This window comes from Cyanistes caeruleus, chromosome 3 (genome assembly GCF_971803275.1).
Source record: "Cyanistes caeruleus chromosome 3, bCyaCae1.hap1.1, whole genome shotgun sequence".
Taxonomy (NCBI): Eukaryota; Metazoa; Chordata; class Aves; order Passeriformes; family Paridae; genus Cyanistes; species Cyanistes caeruleus.
The window spans coordinates 84,356,471-84,378,322 of NC_141703.1; the positions used below are offsets into that span (position 1 = coordinate 84,356,471).

Below are 21,852 nucleotides of genomic sequence, written 5' to 3' on the forward strand. Positions count from 1 at the left end.
CCTGTTTAATGTTTTCAGGGATGGAGTATTTGCCACCTCTCTGGGCAGCTTGTGCCAGTGTTTCACCACCCTCATTTTAGAAGACTTCCTACATAATGTTGGGAATTCAGCTCGGAGGCTGGCTCTCAGAATCAGGCCACCAAGATGCTCTGAACAGTCATGGCTCTGCATTTCTGTCCTGTGGATCTAAGAGAAAGCTTTTGTTTCCTTGTTGGTTTTTCTTGTTTTCCTTCTGAGAAGACTCATGTCTGACCAGTGTTGGCAAAAAGGTCAATTCTCCAAATATGGCAGGATTAAAGTGGTCTGTCTCCTGCTGAATTCCACGTGCTCATGGGCTTCAAAATCAATTGTTCATAATGTACCTTATTAAGGTGAACACTTAAAGGGAGAGAGGGGAGAAGGGAGAGAGAGAGAGAAGACATCTGTTTCAGAGCAAAATGAAATCATAGCTGCAGGCAGGCATAGGAGAGATCAAGGGATGCTTTTAAAATATTAACAAAATTGCAAAGCAATCCCTAGGGGTGCTGTAGGAATATTTGATTTGACGACAATGCAGTTGCAATTCGTTCTTTGCCAAGAGATGGGGGAGAGTCCATTCACGTCCAGTAATCCCCCTGCAAATGGCATCTTTCTTTCTTAAACATGCCTTCATTATTGTTCACATTGTTTGGTGATTTGCAGAGCTTCATGTAATAGCTCAAAATCAGAGATTAGAGTCAGGAGGGCAAGCTGGCAGCATTTCCTCTCTGGCTGACGTTGCCTTCACTCCCAGACAACCTGTTCTAAATGATATCTTCTCCATCAATGGATTTCTAATGAAGGATCAGTTTCATTTAGTTTTCCTTTTTTTTCCTTTTAAATAAAAAAAAAAAAGAGAGAGAGAAAGAAAGAAAATTAAATTGAATGCTGAGAAAAGTTACACTGCTCAACAGTCTTGGGAGGAAGGGGAAAGAGCAGGGTTTTCCTTAAAAAAACAACCCAAGGTCTCAATTATTGTTACATTTGAGCCTGCCAGTTGTGAGACTACCAACACGCAGCTCTTTCAAGCTCTGGAATGCACGTAAAGCAATGTTACACTGGGTTAAAGAACAGGATATCACACTTACTTCAGGGCTTGCACAATTAACTCATAATCTTAAGAAGAGGAACATTTTCTTCTACAAAAGGATCTGAAAACTACTGTAAATAAGGAGGTACCTATTTCCTTGCAGTTTGACAAGATGCAGTTTTCTCTCTGCCTATGTTAGTAAATGAAACAATATCAAGGGGTTATTGTTTATAGTGTTGACTAGCAGCTAAACAGCAATTAAGAGAGGTTCCTAGCAAGATTCTGACCTGGACATACAATTTCTGAGCACAACTAAGGCATCAGCATAGGCCAGGAAACAATCCCAAAATGCAGGCTACATCACCCTGTTTTGGATCCTAGGAGAGTTTTTTATATAGACAAAGGCTTCTCCATGCCAGTTGAACTCAGTTCCAGGGATTAGTCCCAGACAGTTATTTACTGTAATAAATTATTTAATTTACTAGTGTAGATATCTCATTTGTGTCTTGGATTTCAGTTGAGCTGAGTTCCCAGATTGGCGAAAAATCTGGTTGAGAACCAATACATTATTTGCATTCCAGTTTAGTAATAAATGTAACCATCAAAGCCATTTACATATTTTGTTGCTGTCTGCTTGTTTGTTTGCTTGAGTGTATGGAGGGTGGGGGGGGGGGGAATTAAGTTTAGAATAATTTGTTTCCAAACTTAAAAATTGCTGAGACCATTTCTTATGTCTTAGTGAAATAGTTTAATTATAGCATTAGCCTATATAAAACCCTGGGCCAACTGGAAATCTGCTGTAGTTCTTATACCAGTTTATAATAAACACAGGGCAGAAAAAGGGTGGGAGGTGTCAGCTAAGGAAGGGACAGAGAGAGGCCTGTTAATAATATTGACATAATTAATGCACTATTTAAGCATTTTCCCTGGAGTGTTTCTGTTTCTGCACCCCATGGGAGAAAGTGTTTGGCTCAAGGTAGGGCTCTCAGCCAGTGTCTCTGCCCTTTTCCCGCTGCATTTACTTCTTTTTCAAAATTCTGGAGTCAGATATGTGATCTACACCTTCCCTCCTCCTTCCCCCATGGAACAGCCGCCCTCTCTGACACCGATAAGCTAATTTGAGCTGAAAAGCATGAAGTAAGAAAGCCACAGGCATGTTTGCCTTAGGCCAGGATCTTGACGGTGTCTGTCTGTGATCCTATCGCCCCTTCCCTGTACATTTATGCCGAGCCCTCATGTTGAGAGCAGCTCTGCACAGCAGCATAAAATCAGGAGCTTAAAATATGCTCGAGCCCAGCTGCTCTCCTGCCCTTGTCACAGCAGACAGTGGAATGGAAGATGGAAGGAGGCTCATGCTTCTGTCCTCGTGCCAACCCAGTTTATGCAAAGTTAATAAATAGGTATATAATGCTGGGCTTTACACTAATGAGGCTCCAGGTTAGGCACATTTATTTATTGCTGTGGCCTTATGAGACCATTAACCTTTAGAAGAAAGGGTGATGTGGAAAACCAGTCTGGAAGGGAAATACTCCATGTCACCACAAGTACAGGAGCATCACCTCTTGTCACACCCCTGGGCATCGTTCACATCATGTGCTTTCAGAGCTGCAGCCACCTGCTCCTCTGCAGGTCATGATGACCACTTGGTGCAACTTCTTGCTCTTGATTTACCATGGGAGAAAGTTCCAAAGAAGTCACTGACTTCTTTGATATTAGAGCTGGCTGCAGAGCATAGCCCCTAGACCACATGCTCCTACTATGGTGCCTTTCCACTGTCTCTTCTGCATGTGACTTTGGCATGCTCCTTCCCAGCTCTTCCTCGGAGGCAACTACTTAAGAAACAGTCCTCTCCAAATCTAGGCCATGGGACCTCTACTTGTTTCCACTGAGCATACAATTACACAGAAATCATTGTTAACCCACTGGCTCTGGTCCAAGCCAGCATACAGGCAATAAGCAATGCCAGGGTAGGAGGTAAAACACATGTGAATAAGAATTCCACTTGCAACTCCTTGCTTTGCTGTACTCATCCCATCTTACACACATTCTTCGCCGAATTAGAATTTGTAGCCTAACAGAAGCTCAGAAAGTTCTGCTATGAGCTTCTCCACAGTCCAGGAGTAGCTGAGGTGTGAGGGAGGCAAAAAGGCACTTATAATCCTCCAGTCTGGCAAAAATCTTCATACCCTCTGTGCAGATGTTGCAACATCTGGGTATGGAGATCAGACAGGAGTTATGTTGCGGTCCTGAACAGGACAGCAGGATGACCCAGACGCAGGACCTGCCTTTACCCTAAACACGGCATTGCTGTCTTCCCTTAGGCTGTAGCTTTGGCCAGCAGCAGACTCTGGCTGCCCTACACCCAGTCCCACCATGCAGCAGTGGGAAACAGATTGGTCTGCAAAAATTTTTTTTTTATTTTCATTTCTGCAAGCATTTTATGCCAGATGAGTGTCACACAAATGCTAGCAGTATCTCAAGGAAGGAGACGTGCATGGGTAAAAATTACAAGCCAGGGTGAGACAGGGAAGAGGTCTTTGCTTTAATTTTTTTGTCTGTGCAAACATGCCTCTTCCTCAGAAGACTGGGAGGTGTACAAGCCTTGTGGGGCTCAGGACCACTCCAAAGCAGTTACAGGAAAAGAAACTAAAATCTAGTTTCCCATTACAGTGAAAAAGAGAAAAACATATTTGAGAGAGAAAGGTCATAGAGATGGAAAGAAAAAAAAAAAAAGTCTAAATTAGATTTATCCCCTGACTAGAGCCCAATCAACTCACCTTCACATTTGGCTTTTTGTAGGATTGTCTTCCTCAAAATCTTCCAGTGGCAGGGGGACTAGAACTAGATAGACTTAAGGTCCCTTCCAGCCCAAACCACTCTATGGGTCTATGATATCTAAGTGTCTTTAACATTATCCCTTCAGGACTAGGAAGTAGTTGAATGTTCTCAAGTTTATGTCTCAGCACTGTGCCCCCAGCACATCTGAGACAGAGCAGCTGAAGATATTGAGCCCGCCCTGAGGTGAAGGAAGAAGCCAAGGAGCATGGATCATCCTGTATATTTCCCTAAGAGCATACCAGATTTTTAAAAGAATCACATATTTCACCTCCTTTCACTTTTAAATATTGTTTGCAGGGTGCAACTCCCAGCAGCAGGACCTTGTGTCCTTCCCAGAATAGAGGGACAAGGGTCACATTTACAAAGTCAGATGCACCAAAAAAGCTACCACTGGTGTCTGCTGGACTGAAATATTTCCATCTGCACTAATGGCCACTGAGTGAGCCCCCAAGAGCCTGGTGTGCGTTCCCCACCTTTAGCTTCATTGTGGGTGTTTTCCTCCAGCCTGCTGTGCCTATCAAGGATGGGGAGAGGCATTTTCTCTTTCATTTCCATTCCCATTAGTACAGTTGTATTTTGTGAGGTGTTTGTTTACATGAGCCTTCTCATTTCTCTCCTCTCAGGGGAGCCATTAATTTATCTGCTTTGCTTTTCATCAACAGGAGTTGACAGAGGCAGTTGGAGTATGGGTTAACTGCTCTGTTTAGAGCAAGTGGCAGGTGCTGGTATCACTCAAACTAAATGAAAATATAAATATCTTTTTACCTACCCAAGAAATCAGCTTAAAAACCCCAGTGTTTAGACTCAACCTGTTTGTAAGCCTAATGACCCAACTCGGCACTAAACGTGTTTATTGACAGCTTGAAGGCTGGACTGCTCCAGACCCCAGCTATACATAATTATGGAGAGAAAATTTTTAAAATGCCTTAATCATAAAAGGCACTCTGCTTATTATGTCAGAAAAGAGCCTAATTTTGGAGAAAAACCTGCTCCATCAAACCCTGGCCCCCTCAAGGGTCCATGGGGGCAAATCAGCAGCTCCCAAGGTCACAGCTTACATCTGAGAAAATTGCCAATGTGCTCTCTTACATGTTTCTTCACAGTTTCATTTTGGCTCACCCTGAGAGGGAGATTTTCAAAAGATTCCAATGCTTAATTTCATTCCTTTTTGTCCTCAGCACTGACAATTTTGGAGACTGAAATATGATGCAGTGCAGCCCATACCATAAAAGTGAACATTAAAAGGTTTTGTACAGAGAGCTGAGCTTATAAAGCCCCATTTTACTCGCTGAGTGAAATGAATGGAAAATGCTTCCAAGTCATTTAAAGGACTTTGGATCAGATGCACAGTTCACAAAAGCCATAGTGGTGTAAAACTCAATACCAGTCATGAGATGACACAACAGAATCCCTCCTCATTGCTCAGAAATGTAGGGAGAACACTAGTGGTTTGTGGAATACCTTAAGATATAGCTTATACACAGCACAATTTGCTAAGCAAAAAGCTACAAAGTAATAAGAAATATCTATTTTTATCTTTTTTCTAACATTCATTTTTCCCACATGGGATACTAACAATTGCTATGGAAATAAAAGGAAACAAAAAAACAGGAAAAAAAAGGAAAGGGAAACAAGGAAGTAAAGGGAGGAAAAATATTCTGGCTGCATTTAACTGGTTTGCTTACATCAGTTTTCAACTCTGCTTGGTAAAGATATGGCAGAGAAAATAAAGTCTCAACAGAAATTCCAATTTAGGGAAGGGAAACTTTGCTTTGCAAGCAAGGAGGGGGAATAGATGAGCTGTGAACTTGGATCAAGGGGTTTCAGCAAGGCAGCTTCCATGAAGCAGCAGCAGCTCTCTTGTCAAGGAATGGAACAATACTATCTCTCAGAGTCACAAAATATACACCTGCCCATGGGTGGTAGGGGCTAGTGCTGGAAAAGATGCACTATAATGGTTATTAGAAACCCCCAGTTTTATTGCTTAGAAACTGGTTAGAAGTACAGATTTTTAGGTCAGGCAAGTTATTGCATGCATGACCTAAAGTGGAAACAGCTCCATCTGCCAACTTAGATGATAGAAAAGAGTATCCCAATCTGTTTTCCTTCCCACCCCAGTGTATTTCCTCTTGCCTCAGTCTTACATCTAATTGTGAAATGCCCCTATAAAACCAGATTGATATTAATCTCGCTCGATTAAAGTTGGGGTAGGCTACAAAAATAAAAAGGTAAGGATTTAGCAGATAAGGGCTCTTTTTCTTTTAATTTCCAGACAATTTCCCCGATCTGCTTATGGTGTGGTTTTATGAACAGCTGCATCAGTATCCCCAGGGAGGCAGGAAGCAGCAGGGTGGCTGAGCCCTAGCAGGAGGGAACATCTCAAGCAGGGTTTGTCATCAGAAACATTGAAACAGGGAACCATTCCTCTACTGAGGTTGACATTTTCAAACCCAGGAGCCTGCACTTTGGTGAAAACAAACTTATGTTTAAAGGATTCTTGGCAATTGGATTTCCTGCAGATTTCTGCATCCAACAGATGCAAGCATTGATCCAGTTTCACTTGGGCAATGATATGTACAATGAGACATTTGGCTTCAGGAGCGTATGACTGAGGATGTTGCTTTCTCTGTCTCCATCTGTACTGCTTCCTTTACAGACATAAGTGCTAATAAATTAGCAGTTGTATACTGCCTTGAAAACCATGAGCTTAAATATAGGTTTCTTATTAGTTCATATCCTGGCAAAATATTTCTTTCATACAAATTACTTTTTGTAATTGAATTATCCCTTGCAATTTTTAAAACTTACGAAGTGGTTGGACCTCTGCTATTTATCAATTTTCTCTGCAAGAGTTTGCCAAGGTAGGAAGGAAATTGGTAGAAAATTTATTGCAAAAAAGTAGATAAGCATTTTACTTTAGGGTTCTTTTATGTCCATGATTCCAACAGGCCTAATAATCTTTGCAAATCATTAGCATGTTATAGCCCAGAATCCATCCTGAAACTGTATGATCTCACCACATAAGTTTCTTATTAGACTCCTAGACTCTTTCGAACATCTTCTTAATAGTGATATGTCTCATAAATTATTTATTGAAATGACATGCTTAAAAGCATCAAAAAAGACCTTTTACTTGGCTGTGAAACAGCTGGAGAATGGTTATATCTGTTTCTCATAGAATGGGCCCAGAAGGTTAAATGCTTTGTCCAGGATCACACAATAAATTAGTGGTACAGCAGGGCATAAGAGAAACTGGTGCTGTTTCCCAAAATCTTGCTTCTTAGCAGTAGATATAACTATCTCTTCATCTCAGGAATTGTTGAATGGCCCAAAATGAAGATGGCTTACTTGCTACTGAAACCCATGGTCTCCATCTCTTAAATTCTTTATTCTTTTGACATTGGTGGAGCTGGCGACCTTGGTGCTTTGGGTGGGCTTTGTTAGTTTTTTTTATCATTTCCCAGAATATAGGCTTTCCAGAGATAGTCACCTATGACTCCACGTGAAACACTCAGGATTCAGACTCAGCCACTGAATAAGACTCCATGTGTTTTCACAAAAGTGATCTGATAGGTCTCAGCCAAATTATGGAGCCTGTTTTGCTTTATTGTCTTTTGCTTCCTAAGGCATATAAAAGATTGTGTTTGTTGCATCTATTTGAAACAAATAGTAATAATTAACATTTATATAGCAATTTCTGCTTTTTAAGCACTGCTCAAACACTAATTACCTTTGGTTTAGTGTAAACTAATGTAATCCCACTCTGTTTTGCAATTTACTTGCATCTTTTGTTGACTGAGAGCTAGTTCAATTACTTCTAATCTTTGGTCTAGCTAGTCATTAAAGGTATGACTAAGAAGAGCCATCTACATCTTCAATTGCTTTCTCCCCTCCCCAGCTCCTTCATTTGCTTTTTCCTTTTCTTCCCACATCTCTTTTTGCTGAATATTCTTTAAGATGGATTCCTCAGCATGGCAGCAAAGCTTTTCTTCAGCAAAAGTGTGTGCCTTTCCACTCATTTTGTTAAATGTTATAAAAACTTGTTCTTATAAAAAAGTTTTAATAAGTCGTTCCAGTTTGCCACAGAAATTCAAATACAAGATGTTTTCCTATGGCAAACTGGAAGATTCATCACTTAGTCACTAAACTAGTGATCTTAATACCAACAATTCAGAATTTATTTTTCAGTTTGGACTTGGATAAACCACTTAATTTCTTATCTAGTGTTTTATCAGCTGAAAGATGATTGGATTTCATTGTTACTGGCATAGAATCCAAGAACTCCAGCAAACAGGCTTCCAATGTGCAAACAGGAGTTGGGGTTTGTGTAGTCTGTGCTACTGACTTTCTGCATTATTTGCAGGTCACCTCCTTTCTGCCTGTAACATGGGAGAGATGAAAATTAACTTCCTTGAAGGCTAAATCCATAGGAAATCTGAGTTTTTGCCATGTGTTAAAAAAATAAAAATTAAAAATTAAAAAAAATAAAAAAACCAAAAAACAATAAAGTAAAAATAAACCCTGCTGTTACCTTGCTCTAGTAGCTTTGAGCAAGTAGAAAAGCAGCATTTTGCAAGAATACAATAAATGTAATGTTTGATTTTTTACCTGAACTACAGTCCTTAATGCACCTTTCAGTCGAGCAGCATTTGTACTTCTGGAAGAGTGTATTCATGTCTCTTTTGCAAGGTCATCGAATCATAGAATCATTGATGGGTTTGGGTTCGAAAGGACCTACCTTAAAGATCATCTGATGAGCAGGGACACCTTTTCATAGACCAGGTTGCTCAAAGCCCCAGCCTGGCCTTGAACACTTCCAGGGATGGAGCAGCCACAGCTTCTCTGGGCAACTTGTGCCAGTGCCTCACCACCCTCACAGGGAAGAATTCCTTCCCAATATCTGATCTAATGCTACCCTCTGTCAGTCTGAAGTCATCCCCCTTGTCCTATCACTCCATGCCCTTGTCAAATTACCCTCTCTAGCTCTCTTGTAGCCCTTTCAGGCACAGGAGGATGCTGTAAGGTCTCCCTAGAGCCTTTTCTCCATATCCCTGTACATGCAGTGCTAAGCTGCAACCCAGCAATCAGGTGTAAGTCCCCTTGCATGTTCTTAAAATCTCTTCCTAGAAGGTGATATGCCTCCTTGTTATTCCAGTGAAGGGACCTTTTGTTTCAGAAAAAAATCCAAACACTTCCTCTTTCTAATTTACTATTTTTACCTCTCCATTTCTTCCCCCACAGACATAAGACCTAAGAAAAATACACTTCCTTCTGCATAAGCTTATTTTGCCATTGGAAGTGAAGCTCTGGACACAGTAGGGGTTACACTGATTAATCAATCCCTAGCATCTCTCAATGCACTCTGATTATCTCACAGAGAAGTCCTAAAAAGAATCAATTCATGAGCCCTTGCAGTCTTTTTTACAGATAATTCATATTTTAATAAACTTAATTTCAAGTTCAACTCTTTAGGGAATTTTATCAGAACAAGAAAACAGGTTGGTTTCTCCCCCTGCTGAAGGAAGGCAAGGAGAGATTGCCCAGTACCACAGCATCTGTGACAAGAGCAGGAACATTTTTACATGTGATACTGTAGTAAGACAAGGGCAGGTTGGCCTTGTGACTAATCCTGCAGGACTTTCCTGTGTTACTTACTTGAATTCAAGTAACTGGATAAGATAGTTGCCTTTGCCTGCAGAAGAGGGATGATAATACTTTTTCCCTATGCTGTGTGTCCTGCCTGATTAGGTGAGAGCTTCCCCTTACTGCAGGAAGTTTTTCATCTTATTGTTATGCAGAGTGACTATATAATTAGTCTTAATAAATAGGCAGATACAAAATAAATCTGTCCCTATAAATACTTTTTGAGCATAATTCTGAGTATATTCCTCCAAACTCAGTTGGGCCTGTGGCATTCTCTGCTATTCAATGGCAGTAGAGAAAGCCAGTGCTGGCCAAAACTACTTTTCTATTGTTTTCACAGTCAAGCCAATGACAATAAGGAGAAAAAATTAAGATCTTGGAAGTTTTATACTACAGGTTCCCTTCAATTCCAGCTGTCACCCTGTGAGCTGCTCAGACCTCAGGCTGCATCTGGAAGGTGTAGAACAGAGGATGCTCTGAACTCTGTCTCAAACAGGAGATGCACATCAGTGTGATGCATTTACTGAGGAATATGAATACAGAGTGGTGGCTGCAGGCAGAAGAGGCAGACATGCTTTCCTTGCTAAAAGAGCTCCAGCCTTCATTCAGCTCTTTTCAGAAATAATATGTAATAACAAAAAGATACATCTGAGAGCGGGTATGAGTTTAAGGCCTCTTTTCTTATGGAAAAGGCTGAGGGCTCATCAATATTCCAAGGAAAAAGACCCTAAAGAGTGGCTTAAATGAGACAAGTACTTCTTCACACCACACACAGTCACACTGGGGCACTGCACATAGCATGTTGTGAAGGCCAAAAGTGTTTAAGAGTCAAATGGGACTAGACAAACTCTCAGAGGACAGGTTCATGAGGGTCTGTCACACCCAGAGGTTCTGCAAAGAAATTTGCTGAAGCAGATAGAGGGGAAGGATGAACCTTGATTCTTAGATCACCGTTCACAACCACTGTCCCCTTCTTCTCTTCCAAATTGACTGTATCCAATCCATGTAGGGGTAATAAAGATGCATAGTTTCCTTGTTCAATTTATTGACAGAGAAGTAGGGATACAGAGCTAGTGTATCTAAGCATGGGAATTCAGTTACCTAATTGAGGAATAAAGAGGTTGAATGACACAAGGTGCACATGGGAATCATCTTGGGATTCTTGCTACATTTTCACTTGGGTCACAATTTAATTACTAACACTTGAACACTTCTGTGAACACTTCCAGGGATGGGGCACCTACAATTCCCCTGGGGACCCTGTGCCAGTGTCTCATCTCTTAGACAATAAGAAAGGGCTGGTACAACACTCACTCCAGGTGTTAAGCCTTACACACATTCCTGGGTAAGCTTAGTGCCTAATTCTCTGTGTTCTGTTGTGGCCTAGAGGAAGCATTTGTGGACAAGTTGGAAAGGGTTTTGAGTAACCTGGTCTAGTGAAAGGTGTCCCTGCCAATAGCAGGGAATTAAAAAAACTAAGTGGCAAACTAAGTGATCTTTAAGGTCTCTTCCAACACAAAGACATCTTACTTGTTGTCATAGAATCCATTCTACAGTTCTATGACTAGAAATTATATTTTTTTTATTTTATCTTTTTGTGAAAAAAATAAACAAACAGAAAAAAAAACCCCAGGCTATGTTTTTATTTTCTGGAAGAAAAAGGAAAAATTCTCCCAAACAGACTGAGAAAGGCTGTGCCAAGGGCTTTCACCTAGGATGCTTGAGACACATTCAAAACTTCATCCTGTCTCAATTAAGAACATAAATTTTAGCTTCCTGTATCCCAGGTAAGAGCCCAAATTAGCAAAAGGTGGGTGATGGAGAATAGGAATACTTTCAGTGACTACCTGCATTTTGTGTCACCAGTTCTTTGTCACTATGAGATGTGCAGATAAATGGGCTGGTTTCACATGGGGGTTGGATGTGTGGCACATCCTACACCCAAACCTTGAGTCTGACACAGAGAGTTAGGAAAAAAATGTAGGCTTACCATTAAACAGTGTACATGGTCAGGCTGTATTTTTGGCATTTCTTATTTAAATGCCATCATGCATTGTCTATTAAACTGAGGTTCTGAAGAAAACCCACTTCATCCAAGAATGGCTAATAGACTCCTAATGAGAATTTCAATATAAAACTAAGATTTTTTCCAAAATAATTTTTATTTTGGCATAAGCCAGAGTAGGGTTCTGAGGGCTGCAACTACAGACTGCTTATACTTGTCAAAAAATATTCAAAATAATTTTTAATTTCAGGCCTAAAATCTTCCACTAGCACAGGTTGAATGTTTCAGCCCATGACAGAAGACTAAGGGAGTTGCAAACCAGAAATAATTGAGATAATTGCATTTCAACCTCCTTCATGTTTTCCCACCACCACTGTTTCAAGCTTTCCTGGGCCTCCAGCTTAATGCAGTTTTAGATTTATTTGTGATAAGGTCACAAACCACATCTTTTGGAAAAGGCATTACCAAGTGACTAGCCAGTCTCTTACCAGTACAAGAAAGGCTTAGGGGTTGAGACCAGAAAAGGGAGGTTTTGTTACTTTCTTTGAGTACTGGGTTGGAGCCAAGCAGTATTAATTCAAGTCTTCATTCTCCTCTCTTGTGCCTGCCTCCTTCCTAAGCCTTTGCCAAAAATGTGAGAGGATGTTCTACCTATAGCTTAATTTATTTCCTACAAAGACCTCATGGGATTTGAACCTCTGTTATAAATCTGAAGCTTAAAGTTTAATAAAAAACACAGGAATCCTTTATGTTATGGAAGAATCTCCCAGAAACCTGGTAAATGGCATCACACTGTTTAAGCCACAGTAGTGTATTTGCTAAGATCAGATCATTGTTGACTCTGATCACCAGGCAATACAAATTTGATTTGAATAACCCCCGAGTATGTGCCTAAGTGTTTGCTGAATGCATCAGAATATTCACCACTGCAGTTATGCCAGGTTTGTGCTTTAGATGAGGTGGAATGGGAGGCAATATCTTAGACAATTTTTTGCAAATAAAAATGACCAAATAAGATTTCTCAAGTTCAATATTTTGTGTAAAGAAGGCCAGGTTTTTTCAAGGTCAGGCTGGATAGGGCTCTAAACAACCTGAACTAGTGCATGGCATCCCTGCCTGTGGCAGTGAGGTTGGAACTAGATTATCTTTAAAGTTCCCTCCAACCCAAGCCTTTCCATAAGCCTATGAAATCACAATAAGGAGACTTGAACAAGACATTTGCATGCTCGTGGAAGTGGTAGGACTGTCACAGTGGACTGCCTACTTTCAAATATGATGTAAAATACCAGCTGATGACTTAATTTGGTGGAGGATATTAATAATCACAGACACAAAGTCATTTAATCATCTGAGCTCACAATTTGTTTGCAGCTTAGGATTCTGAGTTGGAGCTAATTTCCCAAATAACATTTCTGGCTTGCCAGTATCCATTGGTGTCTTTGAGAAGATTAATATACAAGGGGAAAATCTGTCTCCCTTTAGACTCTGAGTGGGGTTTTCATCACTCACCATGGAATTTCACAGGTCAGATACAACTGCAATTGTCCATGCTTCACAGTCCTTCTGACTGAAAGACACCACTGAACATGAAAGAGCATCTTGTTAGTAATACTTGACGTTCGTGCTACTGTTCTCCAACAAAGACTTCAGGCATGTATTTGCCACATTTTTTTAAATTAATTATTCTACTATGATTATGTGACTTGCTTCTCAAAAAAATCCAGGGCTCAGTATCAGACTCAGCCTTATAGATCAAGTGTCTGCCCTCAGTTTTGTTGTTTTCTTCTTGTACCACCTTAAGCAATTCACTTTGACTTTCCATGGCTCATCTCTTCCTCTATAAAGTGAAAGAAAGGATACTTGCTCACTACTTGCCAGCTTTAGGTCTTAGTTAATGGTTCGATTTGTGGAGCCCAAAGGAGGGAATATAAAATTAAGCTTGCTGCTCAGCATCCTATGGCTGTGCTCATTCTAAAAAGGGCAGCAGCAATAAAAAATAGGGAAAAATATTGCCCTAAGCAGTGAAATGAGATTGAGTTCAAGAAGACGAAAAGCATGCCCTACCAAGTAAAATGATGCCATTTCTGCATAGGCAGTTTTGCAGAGGCAAACAAATGACTGTGAGAAGTAGGCCTTTTGCTTCCTTCAGCACAAAGGTGGAGGTGGAATGAGCCCACCGGAGCTCATGCTCACGTTTTCTTGCAGACAAGATATTTCACTCTTCCTGCTTTCCCATCACCCTGCTGCCATAACTATATGGGAACTACATAAAGCTATCTGTACTGTTTAAACCCTCACATTTTGACAGAAAATTGGATGATATGACATGCTGCCTCCCAGAACAGGTGCTGTCTATCACCTTGCTGCTAATCTCTGTGATTAGTGACCTGCAATGTAAGTCAGCTATCAAAGACCACCTGTCCTTTTTGCTGTAAGCGCCTCCTAGCATATCGCTTTGTGGTGTCACACTCCCTTGTCTGGTTTTTGATTGATGCAAGTTTGTCTTTTGAGCAGTGACTCAGAAAATAAATCATACCCCTTGCCATTCATTGAGTGAGATTCTGCAGCACAAAGCCGGTGTGGTTAATCAAAGCTCCAAAGAGCAACAAAACCCAACAGAACTGAGAGTGAGGAGGAGAGATATAAAGGATGAAACATCATAAAAAAGATTATTTGGGAGCCAACCAAAGCAAAAGCAAAAGCAAGAGAGCTGCAAATAAGCACTGCGTTTGCTGCACTGCTGCACCACAAAGCTAGTATTTTTGCTCCACTCCCTGACATATATGCAGGGATGTGAGAAGAGTCCCACACTTCTGAAAAATATAACTATATCAAGGAATCTGATTTTATAAGCTTTTACTTCTAAGTAAGCCTTTCTGGGGTCAGTGGGATTTTTTTGAGTAGAATAAGTAAAGGCAGAAGGATGCTTCAGTTGTGAACTGTACTCCAGACCAGTTTGTGGTTCAGCTGGGATTGGACCCCCATACACAGAGGGCTGCCAAAAATAGGAATGGCTATTGCAACTAATTGGCCTTAAAATACAATTAAAAATGGGAAAAAAAAAAAAAAGGAAAAGGAAAAAAGGTGAAATTTGATATGTTATGCAGACAGCAGGATGATGAAAGAATCAAACAGAACTAGAAACACTGCATTATAGGACAAGAAAGCCCTTTCCAAATATAAATTATTCAGAGCAGGAGGGTTTTGTGCTTTTATAAAGGGAAAATGAACACAGAGATGGAAACGTCCATATTAGAAAGTCTGGATTTTTACATCTGGTCCAGCAAGTTTATGGAAAATTTTGAAATTATGAGGAGCAATCATGAGCTGAAGACGGAAAGAAACTGGTGGTTGAATATGTAACTGAGACAAGTGTGATTCTTTGTGTTCATGTGCCAGAGAAGTCAGGAAAAATGTGAGGTGTTGATGGCACTGATGAAATTGCAGCAGAAGTAAAATCTAGACACGAGGAGTAGCAAATAAAGAAATAATAATCTACCACAGGAAAACTATGAGGCAAACTCTCTGACCACACAATTCCACTGAAAGTAAGGTACCTAAACCATCTGGGAATTGGGCCATAAAACTGAGATGACAAGAACTGCATGTCCATGGAGAAGTGCTGGAAACTTATTTAAGTCAGGTAAATGCAACAGTTCAATCTTTAAAAATAACTTTTAAAAAAGTCTTCATTATGTTTTATGGAGGTAACCTTTCTATTTGGAAAGTCAAGCCAAGTTGGGAGGGAGAGAGAAATAAAAAGTTGAGAAGAGTTAAATTTATAAAGACCTGAATGAGTTGGGAATAGAAACACTGCTACAGAGGAATGTGCATATGGATGGTGCAAATTTACAGGGCTATTTTTGATGAACTGTAGGAGAATTTTCAGTTTTTCAGCACCTTTCCTTACAAAAAGAAAACCCTTCATCTGGTGGGAATTCATTCAATTTCCTCATGTTTTTTTGTCATTTCCTAAGTTGCAAGGTTACTAATGGTAATTACAGACCCTGTTTGTACCTTGTGGCTCTAGCAGTGTAAAAGGCTTTCTTGGCACATGTTCCTCTCCTGCTAGAGGGTTTTTAAATGACCAGCCCTAGGCAGGAATTGCTACAGTACTCGGAGGCAGATAGAAGCCACCTTTTCTCATTTATTTCTTAGAGAGTAACCACTTCTCACTCACATTCTTCTGTCTCCATGCCCCATAACAATAAACCACAATTTCAGTGTTCATTATAGTGGCTCTCAATACTGGGCTTTTCAGAAGGAGCTTGTTTTAAGGTGTTATATTCAAAAGTATGATAAACCTGCTCCTTCAAAGATTTTCATACAGAGATACTATAAAGGAGACAAACAGATTCAATAACAAGTGTAAAAAAAGTCACAATTTTTCAAGCCAAAAGTTGTTTTTTTTTAAAAAAAGGATAGATGACAGTGCACTGAAAGTCAATCAGATGCTCTGTTTCTTTTATTTCTTTCCAGTGTGAAAGTACCAATAGGTTTGATTCAAAAATGAAAAAAAATTAAAAATCTAGCAATATTTGGTAGGTCTCTTACATGCTGCTATTGTTCCTTAGCACAATGCAATCTCCTTCACTGTTGCTTCTACATTCAGGCCTTAGTTTTGTGTCCTTACTCTGCAATACATTTAACATGTCAGTTTTGGCCAGTGAGTAATCCCATTTGCATTCACTGTATTGCATTTACATGAATGAATTTAAGTCAATGAGTTTAGTGGGTTTAAAAACATTTTTAAAATCAAAGTGGTGCTCAAATTTCTGTGGATGATTTAGGTAAAACTCGTTATAAGACACTCCTTCTTTCCCCCCTCCATCCCTAAGTGTTCAGTAGTTTCTATGCATTTTGCTGACAAACCGAATGTGTGAATTTAGACTGGGAGACAACATATATATATATATATATATATATATATATAGTTATTATTATTTCCAGGAAGAATGCTACAGAAGCCATACAAGGTGTTGGAATTAGCATCTGTCATTTCAAAGCTGGTTTTGGAGGTTAAAGGGACAAAACCCAGAGAGCAGTTTTAGCAGAATCAGAATTGCAGAAATAGGAGTGTGTCATGGTTTAACCCCATGAGAGTACCAGGAGTGTAACCCTGCTCTTTGCCCAGCTGCCAGTCTATCTCACAGCCTTCCTGTAGCTCTTTCTTCCTCCTGAAGTGTCTTTTCAACTCCAGTATCTTTTTAATTGTGCTTGTTCCAGACAGCTTTTCAAGTAAGAAATTAATAATAAAATGTTGTCTTTAGGCTTCAGTATTACAATTATGATTTGTAGGTTATCAGAACCTGAAAAAACCCACAAATACTACATTAGAACACATCCCTTTAAACTGACTTACAAAGCTCACAGCACATCCATCCTCAACTACTGCACCATAGCTGTGTGAAGGCAGGTGTAGATTAGGTTTTAGGAAGAAATTCTTTACTGTGATGGTGGTGAGACACTGGCCCAGGGAAGCTGTGGCTGCCCCATCCCTGGTGGTGTTCAAGGCCAGCTTGGATGGGGCTCTGAGCAACCTGGTCTAGTGGAAGGTGTCCCTGCCCATGGCAGGGGCCTGGAACTGGATGATCTTCAAGGTCTCTTCCATTCTGTGATTCTATGATTCTCTGAAATCAAGGGCACAGCATGTGAAGCAAGGCTAGGGTCTGAGTCATGGGCGAGTAAGATTTCATTAGTGCATTCAGGGTTTAGCTTTTCAAGAGAGCACATTCACAACAGAAGTGATTCGGTTCTTGCCATATATTTCCATATGTATTTGCTGTGAAAAAGACCAAGAACTGAAAGGTGCTTTCTAAACCTTTTGCTTTTTTGTTTTTAAATGCTGATGGCAAACAACAATATCCTAGGGTGGCATGTAGAGACTCAACTTCTGTTTCTTTAGCAGTCAGGAGGATTCAGTTTCTGAGAAGCTCAACTCGTAATTACATATTTTCCATGTTTAGTTTCTGGAATTTTATGTCATTATTTTTCCTCATAAACAAGTTTAGATATTAAAGAACATGTTTTTCCATCTTGATGCAAGTCATTGCCTTCATTTTTTCTGTGACTTCTGTCATGTTTAATAAACTTGAAGTAAAAATTCCATTAATTATTTTGACAAAAATATGTTTAATACGTTTTATTTCTGATATCTGTTTTCTCTGTGTGCAGATATGTATGCTTGCACTGTAGTGCATATATACATTGGTTTTTCCAGAGGAATAAATCCCAAGCCATGTTGTTACATGAAGCAGAACACTATAATTTATTTACAGTTTCTCAGCTCTGTTTAAGTTCTAATGTATTTCCAGCCCAGTAAAGATGAGCCCTCTGAAAAGAAAGACATATTTATGCAATTTCCATCCACATTTCATTCCCTCCTACTTCCATTCTCCCTCTCCCTTCCCACTTGCCTTCTTATACCATCTCACTCTTTTGTTCATATGTTCTAACCTCATGATCTATGGAAGCATTATTAAAACCACAGGACAGCATTTTCCCACAGCCCTCCAGTTGCCCAAACAGAGACATTTCAGCATTACCTGATTTCCCAGAGATCAGGTGACTGATGAATACATGCCTTCTCAAGGTGTCTGAATCACTTCCTATGGAAAGAGGACACACAATATCGCAATCCAATTCCCAAGTGCATGCCTGGTTCAGACAGATGCAGGTTGCAGCGTATATGTATCCTGTTAGCAGTGGCAATTATTAAATGAGTCACACATAATTGAGACCTTCTTTTTATTGGTAATTGTTCTAAGAGGGTTTTTTTCTGCAATCCATTAAGTAACATCCCTCCCTTTTCTTCAGTGTAAGAATGTATAAAGAAGGCAAATTAGCAGTTGGGTGCCCACAGGCGTGAAATTTCTTTATTCTCTCTTTCAGGTTATTCCAATCTGACCACCAGGCAGACGTAATTATTTTAATGTTGAATACTCAGACAAGGGTGCCATGGATGTGAAAGAAAGGAAGCCGTATCGATCTCTGACCCGGCGCCGCGACACTGAGCGCCGCTACACCAGCTCTTCAGCCGAGAGTGAGGACAGCAAGGCACCCCAGAAGTCCTACAGCTCCAGCGAGACCCTGAAGGCTTATGATCAGGACTCCAGGCTGACCTACAGCAATCGGGTCAAAGACATGGTGCACCAGGAGGCTGATGAATTCTGCCGAGCAGGTGGGTACTTTTCAGCGGATGCAGCTGTAAGCAGCATGAGGGAATCAGCTGAGAGCCGGAGCTGGGTGGGAGGCTGCCTTTGAAAGACTCTGAGGACAAAAGCAAGATGTAAGAGAGAGATTTAAGGAGAGCAGCAGAGATCATCTTCATTGTATTGCACAGACACTGTATGCAGCCCTGTGTCCTCAAGTGGCATACCCATATCCCATGTTCATTAGCACTTACTAAGTCGTTTTTCTATGTCTTAATCTTTTTGTCTGAAGCAGCACTTTGCCAATTCCCACCATGGGACTAGAACGCCCTGTGCACATACTGTACGGTACTGACGTGACATGGAAAGCTCCTGCCTGCTCAGGAGATCTTTCAGTGTGTCCTGTGTCTGCCCTGTCATGAAGGAAGTCAATGAGGATGCTGAGGCAGAAGGCAACAAGGGGAGAGTCACTGTCCACACTGTTCATCTGGTCTACAGAAAAACCCAAGAACCCTGGAAGAAAGGAGGCATCTGAGCTCCAGATGGGATGAACCCTCTTGGCACTGTACATGGCCTGCAGGCTTTAGGTTTTCCTTAGGGACATGGCCCCATATTAAAGGAGTAAGGAACCACTTTAGGACTTACACGAGCACATTTAGTGAATATGAGTCTCAGTGTCTGTGAAGATGTGGAGTTTTGAGAGTCACAGTGGACTCCACAGTTCCATCAGAGATTCCAGATATTCTATTGCTACCCTGAAGTCAGTGCAGCTACATTTTCACTGCTGTTAATGCCTATATGAGGTAGTTTTCTGGCCCCTACTATAAGACTCATCTTCATTTTTCTGTAGAGATGTAGCTCAGATTCCAACCAGGACTTCACATAATTTGTTTTTAGAATTCCATCAAGAAAAGCATAAAATGGCAAAGTGAGTCAAATAGAGTAGGCAGCATTCCAGAAAATGAACATAAACTAGCTGACCCAGAGTACTCTGAGCACATCCTCTGGAATTTAGAGAAGCTGATTCCCCAAAAGGAATGCATGTAATTACACTCATTAAACTTGGGGGCTGCTTAATTTCACTTCTCAAAAATCGTGCACTTGTGGTTTTGGTGCAAGACTCATCTCCAAGGCACCTACAAGCAAAATGATTTTCAGAAATATCTTCATGTGTATAGCTTTGGTGTTCGAGTTTCAAAATAGCTGCAACAGACAATAATCAACAAAAAGGCCAATAGTTATTGTAAGTAACACTGTGAAATCATAAAAGCTGTTTCTCTCTTAGCAACTCTGAAGTACTTTATCCTCTCTAAGGAATGTATAACATTATAAAGAAAAAAAAACGTTTTAGGTCATTGCATTTGCTTACTTCAACAATATATTCACCATGCAGGATAGATGTGAATTATTCCAGGTCAGCGGTTTTCAACTTGGAGGTCCATGAGGCCAGGCAGATCCATGGACTTCTGCTAAGAAGCCCACAAAAGATTACTTTTATTGAAAATCCAGTCTGTTGACAGGGAGTGTAAATTTTCTATACTCAAACTCACACTTCCCTAGGAAAGTTTTGAAGGGTACAGAGAAATAGTAAAAATGACTGGTTTAAGTCTCTGAAATTCACTGAGAAGTTAAGATTAACCACTTCAGACCACCAGTTCTGTTTCTGATACAACTTTCACAAATGGCTCAAGTTAAAGCTTTCTCCCAGTTTATCCTGAGTGTCCCAAAACTTGCCTGAAGAGTGTTAGCCATAATCTCAGACTTTCTGTGCCACATTTTCCACTGGCTGTAAGCCATGAATGGACCTTTCTTTGTAATGCTGCTTGGCTTCAGGCCAGCTGAAACCAAGCCTTATTAGCCTGCTTGACATCAACAAGGCAAAGTGAATTTCTCTCCTGCATTGGTTTGGAAGGCAGAGGAGGGAAACATTTCAAATTGACCAAATAAATTCAGTAAATAAACAAGTCAGCATTTAAATGGTTTTAGCTAGAGTGAGTGTCAGCAAATGTGCAAGTCAGCACAGGAGAAAATAGACCAGATCTGAATTAAAAAGTCTTGGATATTTATTATCTTCCTTTTATTGACTTGAGTTCTTCCAGCTTAAAAGGCAACAGTGAGCATAGAATATGAAAATCAATGCATCTGCTTCTGTTTATTGCAAATAAATTTGATTTTCAGTTAATTGTAGCAGTCATTTTTCATAATTTATGAGCTGCTGTTACTGGAGAACATTGGTCATGCTGCACACTGATGTGCCTGATGATGCTGAGTGTGGCTTCTTTCAGGCGAAGATGGAACTTGCCATCGGTGACTCAAACACGCAAGGAAAACCAAAAGATGTTTTTCAGTACTCCACAAGGGATAGTTTAGAAAACCATGGCCTTACGCATCAGTCGAAACTAGAAGAGAAGAGCAAGGTCTCTGAGGAGATACTGCTTCCTAGCATTTATAACTTAGGTCAGGTTTATTTGCTTCCTCCTGCCATGAGACTGTAGAGGACAATCTCTCAAATCACTTTGCAATCAAGTTAAATGGATTACTTTGCCACAAGCTTGCACTGTGCTTCCTAAGCAAGGCCCTAGGGTTGGACAGAGGTGTGAGCCTCAAGCAACCTTTTCTGTCCACTCTGTCTGAAAGCTTTAATCTTGTTTGGTCAATTAAAAAGGTGTGAAGTTCATGAATCCTTTATGCAGTTGGAGTGTTGTCAGCTGCAGATCCATAACCAGCTGAACCAGAGCTTTGTCCTGCCATCAAACAGCTCCTTCCTTCTCTGAGCTATACCTGAAAAGGCTGTCCAGTGCCATTATTCACCTTGCATTCAGATATCTCCTCTCTGTTCACTATGAGCTGTAAAATCAACTGAATGGAAAAATGTAGTAAAATAGCATCTACTTTTGGCAACCTGTCATCTGATGCATCTAATATGTGCTGTAATATGAAAGACCTTCCCCAAGCAGCAGGGCTCAAGGACAAGCTAGGATGTTTCCACAAGTGTGAAACTACTCTGGAAAGGTAGAAAAACGACTATTTCCATTGGATGCATATTTTCCACCATATGATATTTGACATCCACAAATAGAAATGTGAGGGAAAAAACCACATGATTATGGGGTCTTGAGAAAGGAGAAAACGATAATTCAGCTTTGGATACAACCTTGAGATCCAGA

The 21,852-nt window shown here is 40.4% G+C and overlaps 1 protein-coding gene across 5 annotated transcripts in view; it reads left to right on the forward strand.

Annotated features, from left to right (window-relative positions):
* TENM4 (teneurin transmembrane protein 4) overlaps positions 1–21,852 on the forward strand; it is a 1,355,518-nt gene that overhangs the window by 998,967 nt on the left and 334,699 nt on the right. For all 5 annotated transcript variants that reach the window (XM_086882312.1, XM_086882314.1, XM_086882313.1 and 2 more), the window contains one exon: positions 18,426–18,714. In XM_086882312.1, the coding sequence (XP_086738438.1) occupies positions 18,492–18,714 (223 nt within the window). In that variant the 5' untranslated portion in view covers positions 18,426–18,491. The remainder of the gene's footprint in view (positions 1–18,425; positions 18,715–21,852) is intronic.